General features: G+C 44.8%; 1 protein-coding gene across 1 annotated transcript in view; it reads left to right on the top strand.

Moving 5' to 3' along the window:
- lrp6 (low density lipoprotein receptor-related protein 6) overlaps nt 1–14,502 on the top strand; it is a 52,713-nt gene that overhangs the window by 26,587 nt on the left and 11,624 nt on the right. The window contains 13 exon segments of the mRNA XM_052118212.1: nt 1,026–1,052; nt 1,055–1,421; nt 2,249–2,291; nt 2,293–2,392; nt 2,395–2,420; nt 5,922–6,138; nt 6,255–6,544; nt 6,632–6,858; nt 6,935–7,119; nt 9,041–9,367; nt 11,444–11,646; nt 11,729–11,940; nt 12,122–12,312. Coding sequence (XP_051974172.1) covers nt 1,026–1,052; nt 1,055–1,421; nt 2,249–2,291; nt 2,293–2,392; nt 2,395–2,420; nt 5,922–6,138; nt 6,255–6,544; nt 6,632–6,858; nt 6,935–7,119; nt 9,041–9,367; nt 11,444–11,646; nt 11,729–11,940; nt 12,122–12,312 — 2,415 coding nt within the window.

Genomic DNA, 14,502 nt, shown 5'->3' with positions numbered 1-14,502 from the left:
AAACTGATCAAATATTCATGTGTCATATGTTGTTGGAAAGATCTTAAAGAGTAAAATACAACCAGATTATTTGTTTTACTCACAGATAAAAATATAGCGAGTAACAGCTAAATATATGTCTTTGACTATTATGTTGGTGTTGCTTATATGCCGCGTTTTCACTTATAACTTCAAAAATAATGAATGAAACATAAAATCTCACATATGATTAATTAGAGTCTGTGATTATCTTTCAATCGAGTCCACACACAAGATAATCAGATGTATAGATCATTAGATAATCCACATGAAGCACAATGTTACATATGACCACCAGGAGATGGCGCCAAATACACGACACAGACTCAATGATGACTCAAATGACACAGAATGAAACTCATCCTGTGAAATCTCATGACTAAAATCATGTCTGCATGCTATGCAAACCTTTAGTCATTGTTGTGTTTGCATGTGTAATTAGTTCTTATGTACAATTATTATCTTTTATTTGTTTGGAGATGTTTTTGGACACTATGATACATTATATTTGTAATGTTGGAACTTTTGATTGATTTGTCGAATCAACACAAACATTTCTCTCAGATACAGTCAACATGATTGGGAACAAAACAAAAGCAGTTTTTCTGAGCCACATTATTTACACTCCGAGATAATATATTATTGTTTTGCATTACAGTCGTGAGAATTTGAAAATTAAAAATTATGTCACAATGCAATAAAGTTTAATGGTCCTAAAATGGAAAATAATTGACTTTTTCTTTCTTTTGATTGTGGTAAAATATGAGCAGGATATGTTTTGAGAGATTCACACAATAGCAGTCTTTATAACAAAGACGTCACTTCCCAAATCTGTGAATATCATTTTGAAATGCTCTACAGTAGTCTCTTTGTTTGCTTCAGTACATTAATCCTGCGTGTAGCACATTAGTTTGCTTTTACAGACATCTGAATGAATCCCACAAGCAGTGAAGAAGAACTGTTTCATTCATAACCACGCTTGACCTCTGACCTTTCACCCTCTCCAGGTGCAATGCAGCTGTTGCTGTTGGCACGGCGACGGACCTCCGGCGAATCTCTCTGGACACACCCGACTTTACAGACATCACGCTGCAGACCAACGACATTCGCCACGCCATCGCTATCGACTATGACCCCGTGGAAGGTCACATCTACTGGACGGATGATGAGGTCAAAGCGATACGAAGGTCCTACCTGGACGGGAGCGATGCCCAGTTTGTGGTGACCTCACAGGTGAATCACCCGGACGGAATCGCGCTGGATTGGATCGCACGGAATCTGTATTGGACGGACACGGGCACAGACCGGATTGAGGTGACCCGACTGAACGGCACCATGAGAAAGATCCTGATATCAGAAGATCTGGACGAGCCGAGAGCCATCGTACTCGACCCCGTCGCTGGGTGAGACATTTGACTGTTTTTATTTTTGTGATTTAGTCTTTCATGAATCCAGTATCTGTAACCGCCTTTACACAGCAAAGACGTTGTTGCATTTGTGTTGATTCTCGTGCACCTTCTACAACGTGCAACTGCAACGCAGCATTAGTTTTCACACATGAAAACATAAATTCACGTCAATCCTTAAAAGATCATTCTCTCTCATTTACTCACTCTTATGTGGCCTCAAACTTGTACAACTCTCTTACGTCTGCAGAACACTAAGAGGTTTTGATGCAGATATGATGTAAATATATCTACACAATGCAAGTCAATGGGGTCCAAAAAGGACATAAAAGCAGCATAACAGTAATCCATACGACTCCAGTGGTTTAATCCGTGTCTTCTGAAGTGATATGATCAGTTTTGTGTGAGTAACTCCTTTTTCACTATTAATCTCGACATCTTCAGTCTCCTTGTCACCATCATGATTTGAAGCTTGATTACACTTCCTTTACCCGCTTCAGAAGACATGGATTAAACCACTGGAGGTGTTTGGATTACTTTTATGCTGCCTTTATGTGCTTTTTGGACCCCAATGACATGCACGGTATGGACAAAAACACCTCATATCTAGAGTGGAGGTGGCATTAGAGTGAGTAAATGATGAGAGAATTATAATATTTGGGTGAACCGTTCCTTTATTTGACCGCTGTGGCACAAGTTTCGTACGGTGAGGAGGGCATTTTGGCGTACTGTGTAATACCGTTGAATAACTCCAGACAATGTAACGCTACGATTGTCCAGCTCAGAGACCTGTAGCTCATATGATAAAGAACGCCTCGACACAGGTACATGTACTGGACGGATTGGGGTGAAGTGCCAAAGATCGAAGCGAGCAGCTCTGGACGGGACGGAGCGACTGGTGCTGGTCAACACGTCTCTGGGATGGCCGAACGGACTGGCGCTCGACTACACCGAGAGAAAAATCTACTGGGAGACGCCAAGACTGACGTCATAGAGGTGAGACGAGAACACGTGTGTGTGAGTTGTTATTACTGCATATATCATCCATCCATTTCACTTGTCTGAACAATATGGTCAACGTATTAACAATGGCATTTTATGACAACCGTGTTAACGTCAGTATGAATGCAGCACCTCCAGCTGTTGTTTTGAATGAGGGTGCGTTCCATTCAGAAGTGATCATCCATATGCCCTATTCCCTTTCAAAGACTTTACCATCCACTGGGGCTCAAAAATAAGGTCATGAGCTGCTTTCCCACTATTGGGCCAGTGCGAGTCAGGGCTATCAACTGGCTATCCTAATAGCCTCAGATCTCGACCGCAAGACCAGAATCGGTCTGCGCTCCCACCATTGGGCCAATCATTTCGCAGAATTACCCAAAAACACACCCTTAAAACATACGACCCTGCGGTGCCAACGTCACACACACCGGCCATTTCTCAAGCAAGAGGGAAGCTCTAATTTCTTCGGGCACTGCTTTGTCCATCGGGCGTTTTAACGGATTTGTACTGGGCCTGAATTTTTTTTACATTATTTTTTCCCAGAACGTGTACCGTTGTGCACTGGATACACAAAGTTCAGCGGAACTCCAGCTTTGCACCCTCCTCAATCCACGGTTGGCCTTGTTTGGCCCCGAGACAGCCCAGAGGAGGCGCGATGAACCCCCGGAAGCGACAGTGGGAACGCAACTGACCCTGGCACGCTCTAGCACGCCCTCCTTAGGCCCGATAGTGGAAACGCGGCTATTCAGGACTCACTTTTTTAAGACATTTTTATTGAAAATTAAATTTGAAGCTGATCTTGTAATAAGACTATCATGAGTGTTCTCCCTTTAAAGTGCCAATCGGAGGGTGATCTATCCCGTTTGGATTTATCCTGACAACTAGGATGAAATGTTGAAGGAACAATAAGATGTCACTTCCTTAAACCGTCTTGAAATGGTCTATATTGGAGCTCACAAGCCGAAAAATGCTTCTGGAAACTACATGAATCAACCACATATGCCAGTAACTTCAGAGCTCTCATGGTGCACTTCTGAAATTTCTAGAAACAGGCGTGCTGTAGGACTCCAGAATTTATGGGAATTTTGAAAAAGACTCTATAACACTAGAGTTGGAATGGGATTGTGTTCTGCATTCAGCCATTCACTGTAGCTGTAGTGTTGGGTGGAGGGGCCGGTCTCGGGCCGCTCCGGCAGGCGGTGTTATGTGGTTTCAACCCACATCTGGTTCCGATTGCGGTCTCCACTCCAGCTGCGGTCGGCACTGTTTAGAATAGCCCCAGAATCTCCAGCCACAGCGTCCTGTGGTCACAAACTCCCAACCAGAGCAGACCTCTTCACCGAGAGCAAACACCCCAGATGGAAACTTCACGTGTACGTGTGTCTTACATTTTGTGCTCTGGAATATTTGGATGTGATGGCAACACTTGTTCTGCAACTTCAGTAGTCCAAAACAGTCAAGACTGTCGTTTCCGATCGGGATCAAGTGAACATGAAGCCAGAATAATTGTACAGCGCTTCCTTGAAATCGATTAGTTAACTAGTTGATTAGGAAACAATGTAGTTTTTCACATCGCTACCAGAATCCAGTCCGGGACTTCAGTGTAGCCGATTCCACTCTGTGATGAGGAGTTGTGAATGTATGCAGGAATTCTGGGAACGTTGTGAGCATTGGTTTGAGAGCGTGAGTCAGAAACAAACAGCAGGAAGTGAGTGTTGTATTCCTGAGGTCTGGAGATCTGCCGCAGAGAGAAAGTGAGAGAGAGAGACTGTTTTCAGCTCATTGTTGTAAATGTCTGTGATGCTCTTACAGCTCGTGTGCTTGAATCACTCATGAAATCACTTCCACAGTTTTATTTCCGGTGTTAGTATTTTTCCTATTGAAACAGAAGCTTTGGACAAAAACAATATCTATATCGATATTTACATGTTGTATTGATAACATTTGATCGTTGGTTATCAGCGGCCCGATGATCCGATAACGGGCGGCCCGATAACCGGCGGCCCGATGATCCGATAACCGGCGGCCCGATAACCGGCGGCCCGATGATCCGATAACCGATGATCCGATAACCGGCGGCCCGATGATCCGATAACCGATGATCCGATAACCGGCGGCCCGATGATCCGATAACCGGTGGTCCGATAACCGGCGGCCTGATGATCCGGTAACCGATGATCCGATAACCGATGATCCGATAACCGGTGGCCCGATAACCGGCGGCCTGATGATCCGATAACCGATGATCCGATAACCGATGATCCGATAACCGGCGGCCCGATAACCGGCGGCCCGATGATCCGATAACCGATGATCCGATAACCGGCGGCCCGATGATCCGATAACCGATGATCCGATAACCGGCGGCCCGATGATCCGATAACCGGTGGCCCGATAACCGGCGGCCTGATGATCCGGTAACCGATGATCCGGTAACCGATGATCCGATAACCGATGATCCGATAACCGGTGGCCCGATAACCGGCGGCCTGATGATCCGATAACCGATGATCCGATAACCGGCGGCCCGATAGCCAACGATCCAATGTTATCGATACAACGTGTAAATATCGATATAGATATTGTTTTAAGCTGTACCTTTATTTTAATATATGCCTAAACGTATTATTATATAATCATATCTATGGTTCATTTTGTGGTTTTATATGTGGCTTATACTTACTAATTTTTATAAGGTAAATAAAGCAGCCTAATAATTTTCTGTTTAGGCCTATAAATATATACAAAAATGAAGTAATAATATAAGTTACTAGTCTTTTTTCCAAAGAATTCATAAAAATGTAAAGTATTTGAAGTATCGGGATTGGCTATACGGGCCTAAAAGTACTTGGTATGGGATCGAAAAGAAAATAAGTGGTATCGCCCATCCCTAAACTAAATACACTCTTCATGTGGGACAAGGATGAGCGCGGGGTCTCTGAAGCCGAATTGCGCTCTGCTGGGGAAACACGATCTCTATTGACAGGATCCATGCGAGCTGCGTCAATCGGACGCTCCTTAAAATGCGAGCTCTCGTTACAAGAGAGCGGCTCACATGCGCGATTAAAGCGACCCATTTGAATTGGACATGAGAATTTGCTATTTTGGAGTACCGTGGAGCGGTTCAACCATCATGACATCGTATCGCGGCAGACTTTGAAGTATTTGCAAATATCGGATCGCAGGCCAAGAGGATCTATACAAGATCGTATCCTGATGAAACGCCCGGTTTACACCCCTTCCATTTTCAGACTTCTTATAATTGGCTCTTCTCTAAGCTCCGCCCCCTCTGATACTGTTGCTCAGAACATCTCCAGAATGAATGTGAGATCCGTCAACAGTGTGACTCGTAAGGGGGGTAAACATTGAATGCATTGAAGTCTTCACAAGTGAACACAACTGCCTTTTCACTGCATCTGACGGCTTTACTCAATGAGTTACTGTTGTTGTTATAAATGCACATTTGAGTTTAATGTATGTGATCTGTGTGTTTAGGTGATTGAGATGGACGGATCGGGCAGACGGGTGTTAGTGGAGGATAATCTGCCGCACATCTTTGGGTTCACGCTGTTGGGCGATTACATCTACTGGACGGACTGGCAGCGGCGCAGCATCGAGCGCGTGCACAAACGCACCATTGAGCGAGAGGTTATTATAGATCAGCTGCCCGACCTCATGGGAATAAAAGCCACATACGTCCACGAGACCTTCGGTGAGATCGCCGGCACTTTAACTCACATCAGAAATGTATTATTGTAGAAGTATAATCTGCTCTTGTCAGCTAATATTGGTGTTTTCAGATTGTTTTTCTCCTCATGATCTGTGCAGGGGTGAACCCGTGTGCGTTCAGTAACGGCGGCTGCAGTCATCTGTGTCTGTATAAGCCGCAGGGCGTGTCGTGCGCGTGTCCCATCGGTCTGGAGCTCATGGCTGATTTGAGCACGTGTATCGTTCCCGAAGCGTTCCTGCTGTTCTCACGACACACGGACATCAGACGCATCTCCCTGGAGACCAACAACAACAACGTGGCCATACCGCTCACCGGCGTCAAGGAAGCGTCGGCGCTCGACTTCGACGTCACCGACAACCGGATCTACTGGACAGATATCACTCTGAAGGTGAACACACACACACACACACACTGGAAGTGATGATGTCCACAGGAAGTTGAATTGTTCTGACGGGTGATTTGTGTGTTTTGACAGACGATCAGTCGGGCGTATATGAACGGCAGCGCTCTGGAGCACGTGGTGGAGTTCGGCTTGGATTATCCGGAGGGGATGGCCGTTGATTGGCTCGGGAAGAATCTGTACTGGGCCGACACAGGAACCAATCGCATCGAGGTGGCCAAACTGGACGGTCAGCACAGACAGGTGCTGGTGTGGAAGGATCTGGACAGTCCACGAGCGTTGGCACTCGACCCCGCTGAAGGGTGAGCGAGATCAGATGGAGTTTACTGTCTCACGCTGTGCTCGTTTATCGCTCACACTCGTCTCTCTGTTTCTCAGGTTCATGTACTGGACGGAATGGGGCGGACGGCCGAAGATCGACCGCGCTGCGATGGACGGTTCTGGTCGCATCACTCTGGTGCCAAACGTGGGTCGAGCTAACGGACTGACCATCGATTACGCTGAGCGACGCCTCTACTGGACGGATCTCGACACGACACTCATAGAATCGTCCAACATGCTCGGTGAGTGGACGGTCACCATTATTGTCACGTATCACGACTGTTTTAGGGCCTTTACCAGTTGTTCAGCTTGTCCATCAATCTGGAGGAGAATCCGCCATGGGATCCCTCGGGATGTTCCTGTGGGTGTTTATAATGCAGTTTTGTAATATTGCTGTTTTATATACTTAAAAAACAAAACAATTAAGGTATGACTGTGATGATTATGTTGTAGAACAAAACGTCACGTAAAGTTTACCACCGATTTATTTCACTCAGAAGAGTGATAGGTGGTGGCGTAGTGGGCTAAGCGCATACCTTGTACTCAGAAGGTTGCTGGTTTGATCCCACAGACACCACCATTGTGTCCTTGAGTAAGACACTTAACTCCAGGTTGCTCCGGGGGGATTGTCCCTGTAACAAGTGCTCTGTATAATACATTGGTACTCAGAAGGTTGCTGGTTTGATCCCCACAGTCACCACCATTGTGTCCTTGAGTAAGACACTTAACTCCAGGTTGCTCCGGGGGGATTGTCCCTGTAACAAGTGCACTGTAAGTCGCTTTGGATAAAAGCATCTTCCAAATGCATAAATGTAAATGATGAAATACTCCATTATAAAACCCCATGGGAATATTCAGAGGGAACACATGGGGAATTAGACTTCTGGGTTCCTCTACAATGTGACGTCACGAGCTGGACTAGAAGAGAAATCAGCCCGGGATTTTACATGGCAACTGGCCCAACTGTTGGGGGGGTTGGGGGTCGCTGTCCTATTCTGCGTATCGCGATGGCCAGTGCGTCCCTGATATGGGAAAATGCCCGGTATGCCAGATTACCAGTCCAGCCCTGGTCACGGCTGAACAGCTCTTTTCATTGTCGTGTGCTTCAATTTTACTTTAAGGCTTTAAAAACATGTGAATAACATGAAAAATTATATTTTAATATTTCAAAATACTTTATATGTCTCTCTTTTTGGTCAACATTTGACTTGGTCCATTTGACATTTACACTGTTGTTTTTTGGTACCCAGCTAATCTGAATAGCTATTATATTATATAATGTATTTATTATTACATTATATTGTATTGTATTTATTATTATATTATATAATGTATTTATTATTACATTATATTGTATTGTATTTATTATTATATTATATAATGTATTTATTATTATATTATATTGTATTTATTATTATATAAAATTATATTTTATTGTATTGATTATTATATTTTATTATTAAATTATATTATATTAAATGATATATGTATTTATAATTTTATTGAAGTATATCTGTCATTAAGTCTTTATTTTATGATTATTTTAAGGCTCTGGAGTCTGTGTTTCACATGAAGAAAGATCTTTAATATTCTGTGTTTTCTAGCAGTCACAAATACAACAGCAATTTACCATCTCAAAAGTTTGATTAAAAATATATATCAATTTAGTAATAACTTATTACTGATTATTTTAATAAATTGGCCATAATGTGCAAAATATCTTTCTGAATTTTCTTTGACATTTCATGTATCATAAATACACAATTCATTCATATATTCACTCTTTTTTGGCAGCTGGATTGGAAATGAGGGCCAATATAGTGATTTTTCTCCAGTATACTCTTTGCGGACACTTTTGTCCACTTGATTAACAAATAACTATCATTTGATAAAACTTGATTGTTTGGTGGAAATAATGATCATTTTCATGCAATAAATATTGAAATGTTTGTTTATTTCACTCTTTAATGATGATGATCATATTTTTAAACTAGTAATCATTTGTGTTATATATTTTCATATAAGACAAAACAGTCAAATCTATACATAAGACATTTGAAAAGTACCAAAAATAAAAGTTTCCAATTGAGTTTTAATAAGAGCTTCATATAACCCATTTTCAACCCCTATAATATATAAAGTGCTTGTTTGTGTTTTGTTCAGGTCTGGAGCGTGAGGTCATCGCTGATGATCTGCCTCATCCGTTTGGACTGACTCAGTATCAGGATTACATCTACTGGACCGACTGGAGTCAGCGCAGCATCGAACGAGCCAATAAGACCAGCGGACAGAACCGCACCATCATACAGGGTCATCTGGATTACGTCATGGACATCCTGGTGTTTCACTCGTCCAGACAGGGCGGCTGGAACGCCTGTGTGGCCACTAACGGTCACTGTTCTCACCTGTGTCTCGCCGTACCCGTCAGCGGCTTTGTGTGCGGATGCCCAGCGCATTACTCGCTCAATTATGACAACAAGACATGCAGCGGTGAGCACACACACACACACACACACTCTCGAGCACACAAACACACACACACACTCTTGAGCACACACACACACACACACACACACTCTCGAGCACACAAACACACACACACTCTCGAGCACACAAACACACGCACACTCTCGAGCACACAAACACACACTCGAGCACACACACACTCGAGCACACACACACACACACACACACACACTCTCGAGCACACAAACACACACACACACTCTTGAGCACACACACACACACTCTCGAGCACACAAACACACACACACTCTCGAGCACACAAACACACACTCGAGCACACACACACTCGAGCACACACACACACACGCACACACTTGAGCACTCGAACACACAAACACACGCACACACACACACACTCGAGCGCACACACACTCTCGAGCACACAAACACACTCGAACACACACACACTCAAGCACGCACACTCGAGCACACACACACACGAGCACACACACACACTCTCGAGCACACAAACACACTCGAACACACACACACTCAAGCACGCACACTCAAGCACACACACGAGCACACACACACTCTTGAGCACACAAACAAATGCACACTCGAGCACTCGAACACAAACACTCGAGCACACAAACACACGCACACTTGAGCACACAAAAACACGCACACTCGAGCACACACACACTTGAGCACACACGCACACAAGCACACGCACACTCGAGCACTCAAAAACACGCACACTCGAGCACACACACACTTGAGCACACAAAAACACGCACACTCGAGCACACACACACTTGAGCACACACGCACACAAGCACACGCACACTCGAGCACTCAAAAACACGCACACTCGAGCACACACACACTTGAGCACACAAACACACGCACACTCGAGCTCTCGAACACACAAACACACACACTCTCGAGCACACGCACACTCGAGCACACAAACACTTGAGCACACACACACACGCACACACTTGAGCACACAAACACACGCACACTCAAGCACTCGAACACACTTGAGCACACACACACGCACACTTGAGCACACAAACACACGCACACTCAAGCACTCGAACACACTTGAGCACACGCACACTCGAGCACACACACACACGCACACACTTGAGCACACAAACACACGCACACTCAAGCACTCGAACACACTTGAGCACACGCACACTCGAGCACACACACACACGCACACACTTGAGCACACAAACACACGCACACTCAAGCACTCGAACACACTTGAGCACACACACACGCACACTTGAGCACACAAACACACACACTCTCGAGCACACGCACACTCGAGCACACAAACACTTGAGCACACACACACACACGCACACTTGAGCACACAAACACACGCACACTCAAGCACTCGAACACACTCGAGCACACGCACACTCGAGCACACACACACGCACACTCGAGCACACACACACGCACACACTTGAGCACACAAACACACGCACACTCGAGCACACACACACGCACACTCGAGCACACACACACGCACACACTTGAGCACACAAACACACGCACACTCGAGCACTCGAACACACTCGAGCACACACACACGCACACACTTGAGCACACAAACACACGCACACTCGAGCACACGCACACTCGAGCACACACACACACACACACATGCATGCGCACACTTGAACACACACTCACTTTCTCTCACTCACACACATACACACAAAGACACACACATGTTTGTGATTCAGAACAAAATTTCCACCTTGCGATGGCGCTACACCTCGTCATCTCCAGCGGGTTTGGCAGCATTGAGATGTAATTTAGTGCAGAGTTTGTTTCAGTCGAGCAGAGAGGGGCCGCTGGGGTGCTTGCTGGATATGTCAAGCAGTTGTTCCCGCCCGGGCAGGAGGGTATTTTCTTTTTAAAGCGCTTGTGGGTGAGCGAGCTGCCAAGTCGGCAGGCGCTGGAACACTGAAGTCCTGCATCTCTCGTTCTGTGTTTGAGATTTGTGTTACTCACTGTTAAAACATCCTGTTAGCGGTTGCACTTTACAGCTCATTGTGTCTGTCTGTTTCTCAGCGCCCACGTCGTTCCTGCTCTTCAGTCAGAAGTCGGCGATCAATCGTATGGTCATCGACGAGCAGCAGAGTCCAGACATCATCCTGCCCATTCACAGTCTGAGAAACGTGCGCGCCATCGACTACGACCCTCTCGATCGACAGCTGTACTGGATCGACTCCAAACAGAACGTCATCCGCCGCGCGCAGGAGGACGGCAACCAGGTAACCACGGAGACTGCAGTGACTCATTTATTGTGTTTTATTGATTCATGTGATGGAGGATGTTTTCTGCCGATCTCCTCAGAGTATGACTGTGGTATCGAGCGGGATGGGCGGGGCTAACCTCGGCCTGCAGCCGTATGACCTCAGCATCGACATCTACAGCCGCTTCATCTACTGGACGAGCGAAGTGACCAACGTCATCAACGTGACGCGCACGGACGGCTCTCGTGTCGGTGTGGTTCTCCGCGGGGAACATGACAAACCACGTGCGATCGTGGTGAACCCAGAGAGAGGGTGAGAATCATGAATATTACATCTGAATGCGTCCTCTGACCCCTGAGATGCATAATATATGAATAAATATATAGCCTATTATATTTCAAATATATATATTTATGTACCCGTCGCAAGTCTGAAGAATATGTTATTGGAATGTGATTGTATTAATTGTTTACTGTGTGTTTCTCGTCTGCAGGTACATGTACTTCACTAACCTGCAGGAACGTTCACCGAAGATCGAGCGCGCCGCTCTGGACGGGACGGAGCGTGAGGTTCTGTTCTTCAGCGGTCTCGGGAAACCCGTCGCTCTTACAGTCGATAATGAGATGGGGAAACTCTTCTGGGTCGACATGGACCTGAGACGCATCGAGAGCAGCGACCTGTCCGGTGAGCTCATGGGGTTAAAGGTCACAGCACAGACTGAATGTTGTGTGTGGAGTAAGCAGCAAGACACAGAATGAGGTCTCCTTAAGATATGCATATAACTTGAGATGCATGATAACGGTCAAAGCGAGTTTGAATCCAGGGCGTGCTGAGTGTCTCCAGTCAGGTCTCCTTAGCAACCAAATTGGCCCGGTTGCTAGGGAGGGTAGAGTCACATGGGGTAACCTCCTCATGGTCGCTATAATGTGGTTCTCGCTCTCGGTGGGGCCTGTGACGAGTTGTGCGCGGATGCCGCGGAGAATAGCATGAGCCTCCACACACTCTACGTCTCCATGGTAACGCGCTCCACAAGTCACGTGATAAGATGCGCGGATTGACGGTCTCAGATGCAACTGAGATTCGCCTCCCGGAGTCACTACGCCACCACGAGGACCTACTAAGTAGTGGGAATTGTTAATTAGGGTTGTGCCGATGGACGATATCACCATCCATCGTGATGGCTGACCAACATCACGATGTAGAGCCACCATCGTGATGCCACGCCCCCTTTTGCGAGTCTTGCTAGTGTGACTCACTAATCCTAGTCTCTTCTGTAGTTAACCTAAAAACTTTGCAGGGATTGCTCTGTAAATTAAATTGAGAATATAACTAATGCATATATGCTATTTTAAATACTGTAGTATATGCCAGAGACGTGACATGTTAGTCTGTGAAAATACCGTGTCAGGCAGGCTACACAAATATTGATCTTGACATTATTAGCTGCTTGTCTTTTTTTTACATGTCTTACACTGTACATTTAGATTAAAATATTTTATGTTGTAAGCTACAAGAAAATAGCCTTTATTAATGAATTATTAGTAGTTGTAGTGTCTCAGAAAATCTTGCTCATTGTCACATAGCTCTTTACACTGAAGCGGCAGTTTAAGATAAACCCAGACCAGCGAACGTCAAATAACTTTTGTCTGGTTAATACTTTTAAAGAAACATTTCCTTGGCCATAAATCCATAATGTCAAATCAAATGAAAGAAACAAGGTGAATATGAATAACACACATTTATTAAAACATAGAAGAACAAATGAAACGGGAACAACACTCAGACCGAAACTCGGCATTAACATTTCACTTATAATTAGCAGCACAATTAACTTCAACACAGGCTACAAAATAAATGATGTTATTGAAATATTGTAAAGTGGTCATATGAACTACACAAATGAACGTTTAAAAAATAATATGCAAAATCGAATAGCTCCGCAACGGATGGCGAAAAATGCGTAAAGAAGTCTAATATCTTTCACCATAGACCATGTTTAAATTTCGATGTTTCTGGCCAGAAATACCAACATATTCACTTTATCTGGTTTTAATAAGCTGCGGATTGGAGTAACTACACTACCCGCTGTGCTGAAGACCCGCTCTGATGGAGTACTGGTAGCACATATGCACAGATATTTCCGTGCTAATCTTGCCATGAACGGAAACCTTTTGTCGTTCGTTTTCCACCAAGTCAGCGGGTCCTCTTCCCCATCAATGGCCATTTCCTGCAGGTACATGGTCATTTCTGCCTCCACCTTTTGCTCATCAGTGAGTAAAATAACGAAATTATAGTTTTTAATTTTTTGAAAATTATATGAAATTATATAACCCCACCAACGACATGTTTTACTGTCAACATCGTCAACTGCCAATTTAGGGGACATCGCCCAACCCTATTGTTAATCACAAATTGGGTCCTATGTAAGTCCCTTTGGTGCAGGTGAATAGTAGACTCACCTGTCTTCTCTCCTCTTCACCTTTCTGACTGAACGGCAGTGGGCGGGGCCAAGGGTGTGATGATGTAACAGTAGGCGTTGATGTCTTACTGCAGAGGCTGTCATGTGCTGATGTATTCATCTGTGTGATGTCACAAAGTAGGGAAAATCCAAACGAGATGTTTTTACTGCCTGGATTATATAAAGCTCTTTGTATTGAGGAAGAGGTTTTGAGTTCTGAAACTTCTAAAGACACATAGATTGAGCTTCTAGTCCACTCACAGGCCAAGATATTCAGTAAAACAAACGAGTACTCTTGGGCTGGGTGATATGATCATATATATCCTGACGAGGATATAAAGTGTCGATCGATTGAGATGTTCTATCCTGTATACGGGATTTTTAAATATCCATGTGCGCAGTGTGGGCTTATCTAT

This window comes from Xyrauchen texanus, chromosome 45, assembly GCF_025860055.1.
Source record: "Xyrauchen texanus isolate HMW12.3.18 chromosome 45, RBS_HiC_50CHRs, whole genome shotgun sequence".
In the NCBI taxonomy this organism is placed as follows: Eukaryota; Metazoa; Chordata; class Actinopteri; order Cypriniformes; family Catostomidae; genus Xyrauchen; species Xyrauchen texanus.
Note: the sequence above shows the minus strand (reverse complement) of the source record. Positions and strands in the feature narration are given on the sequence as shown.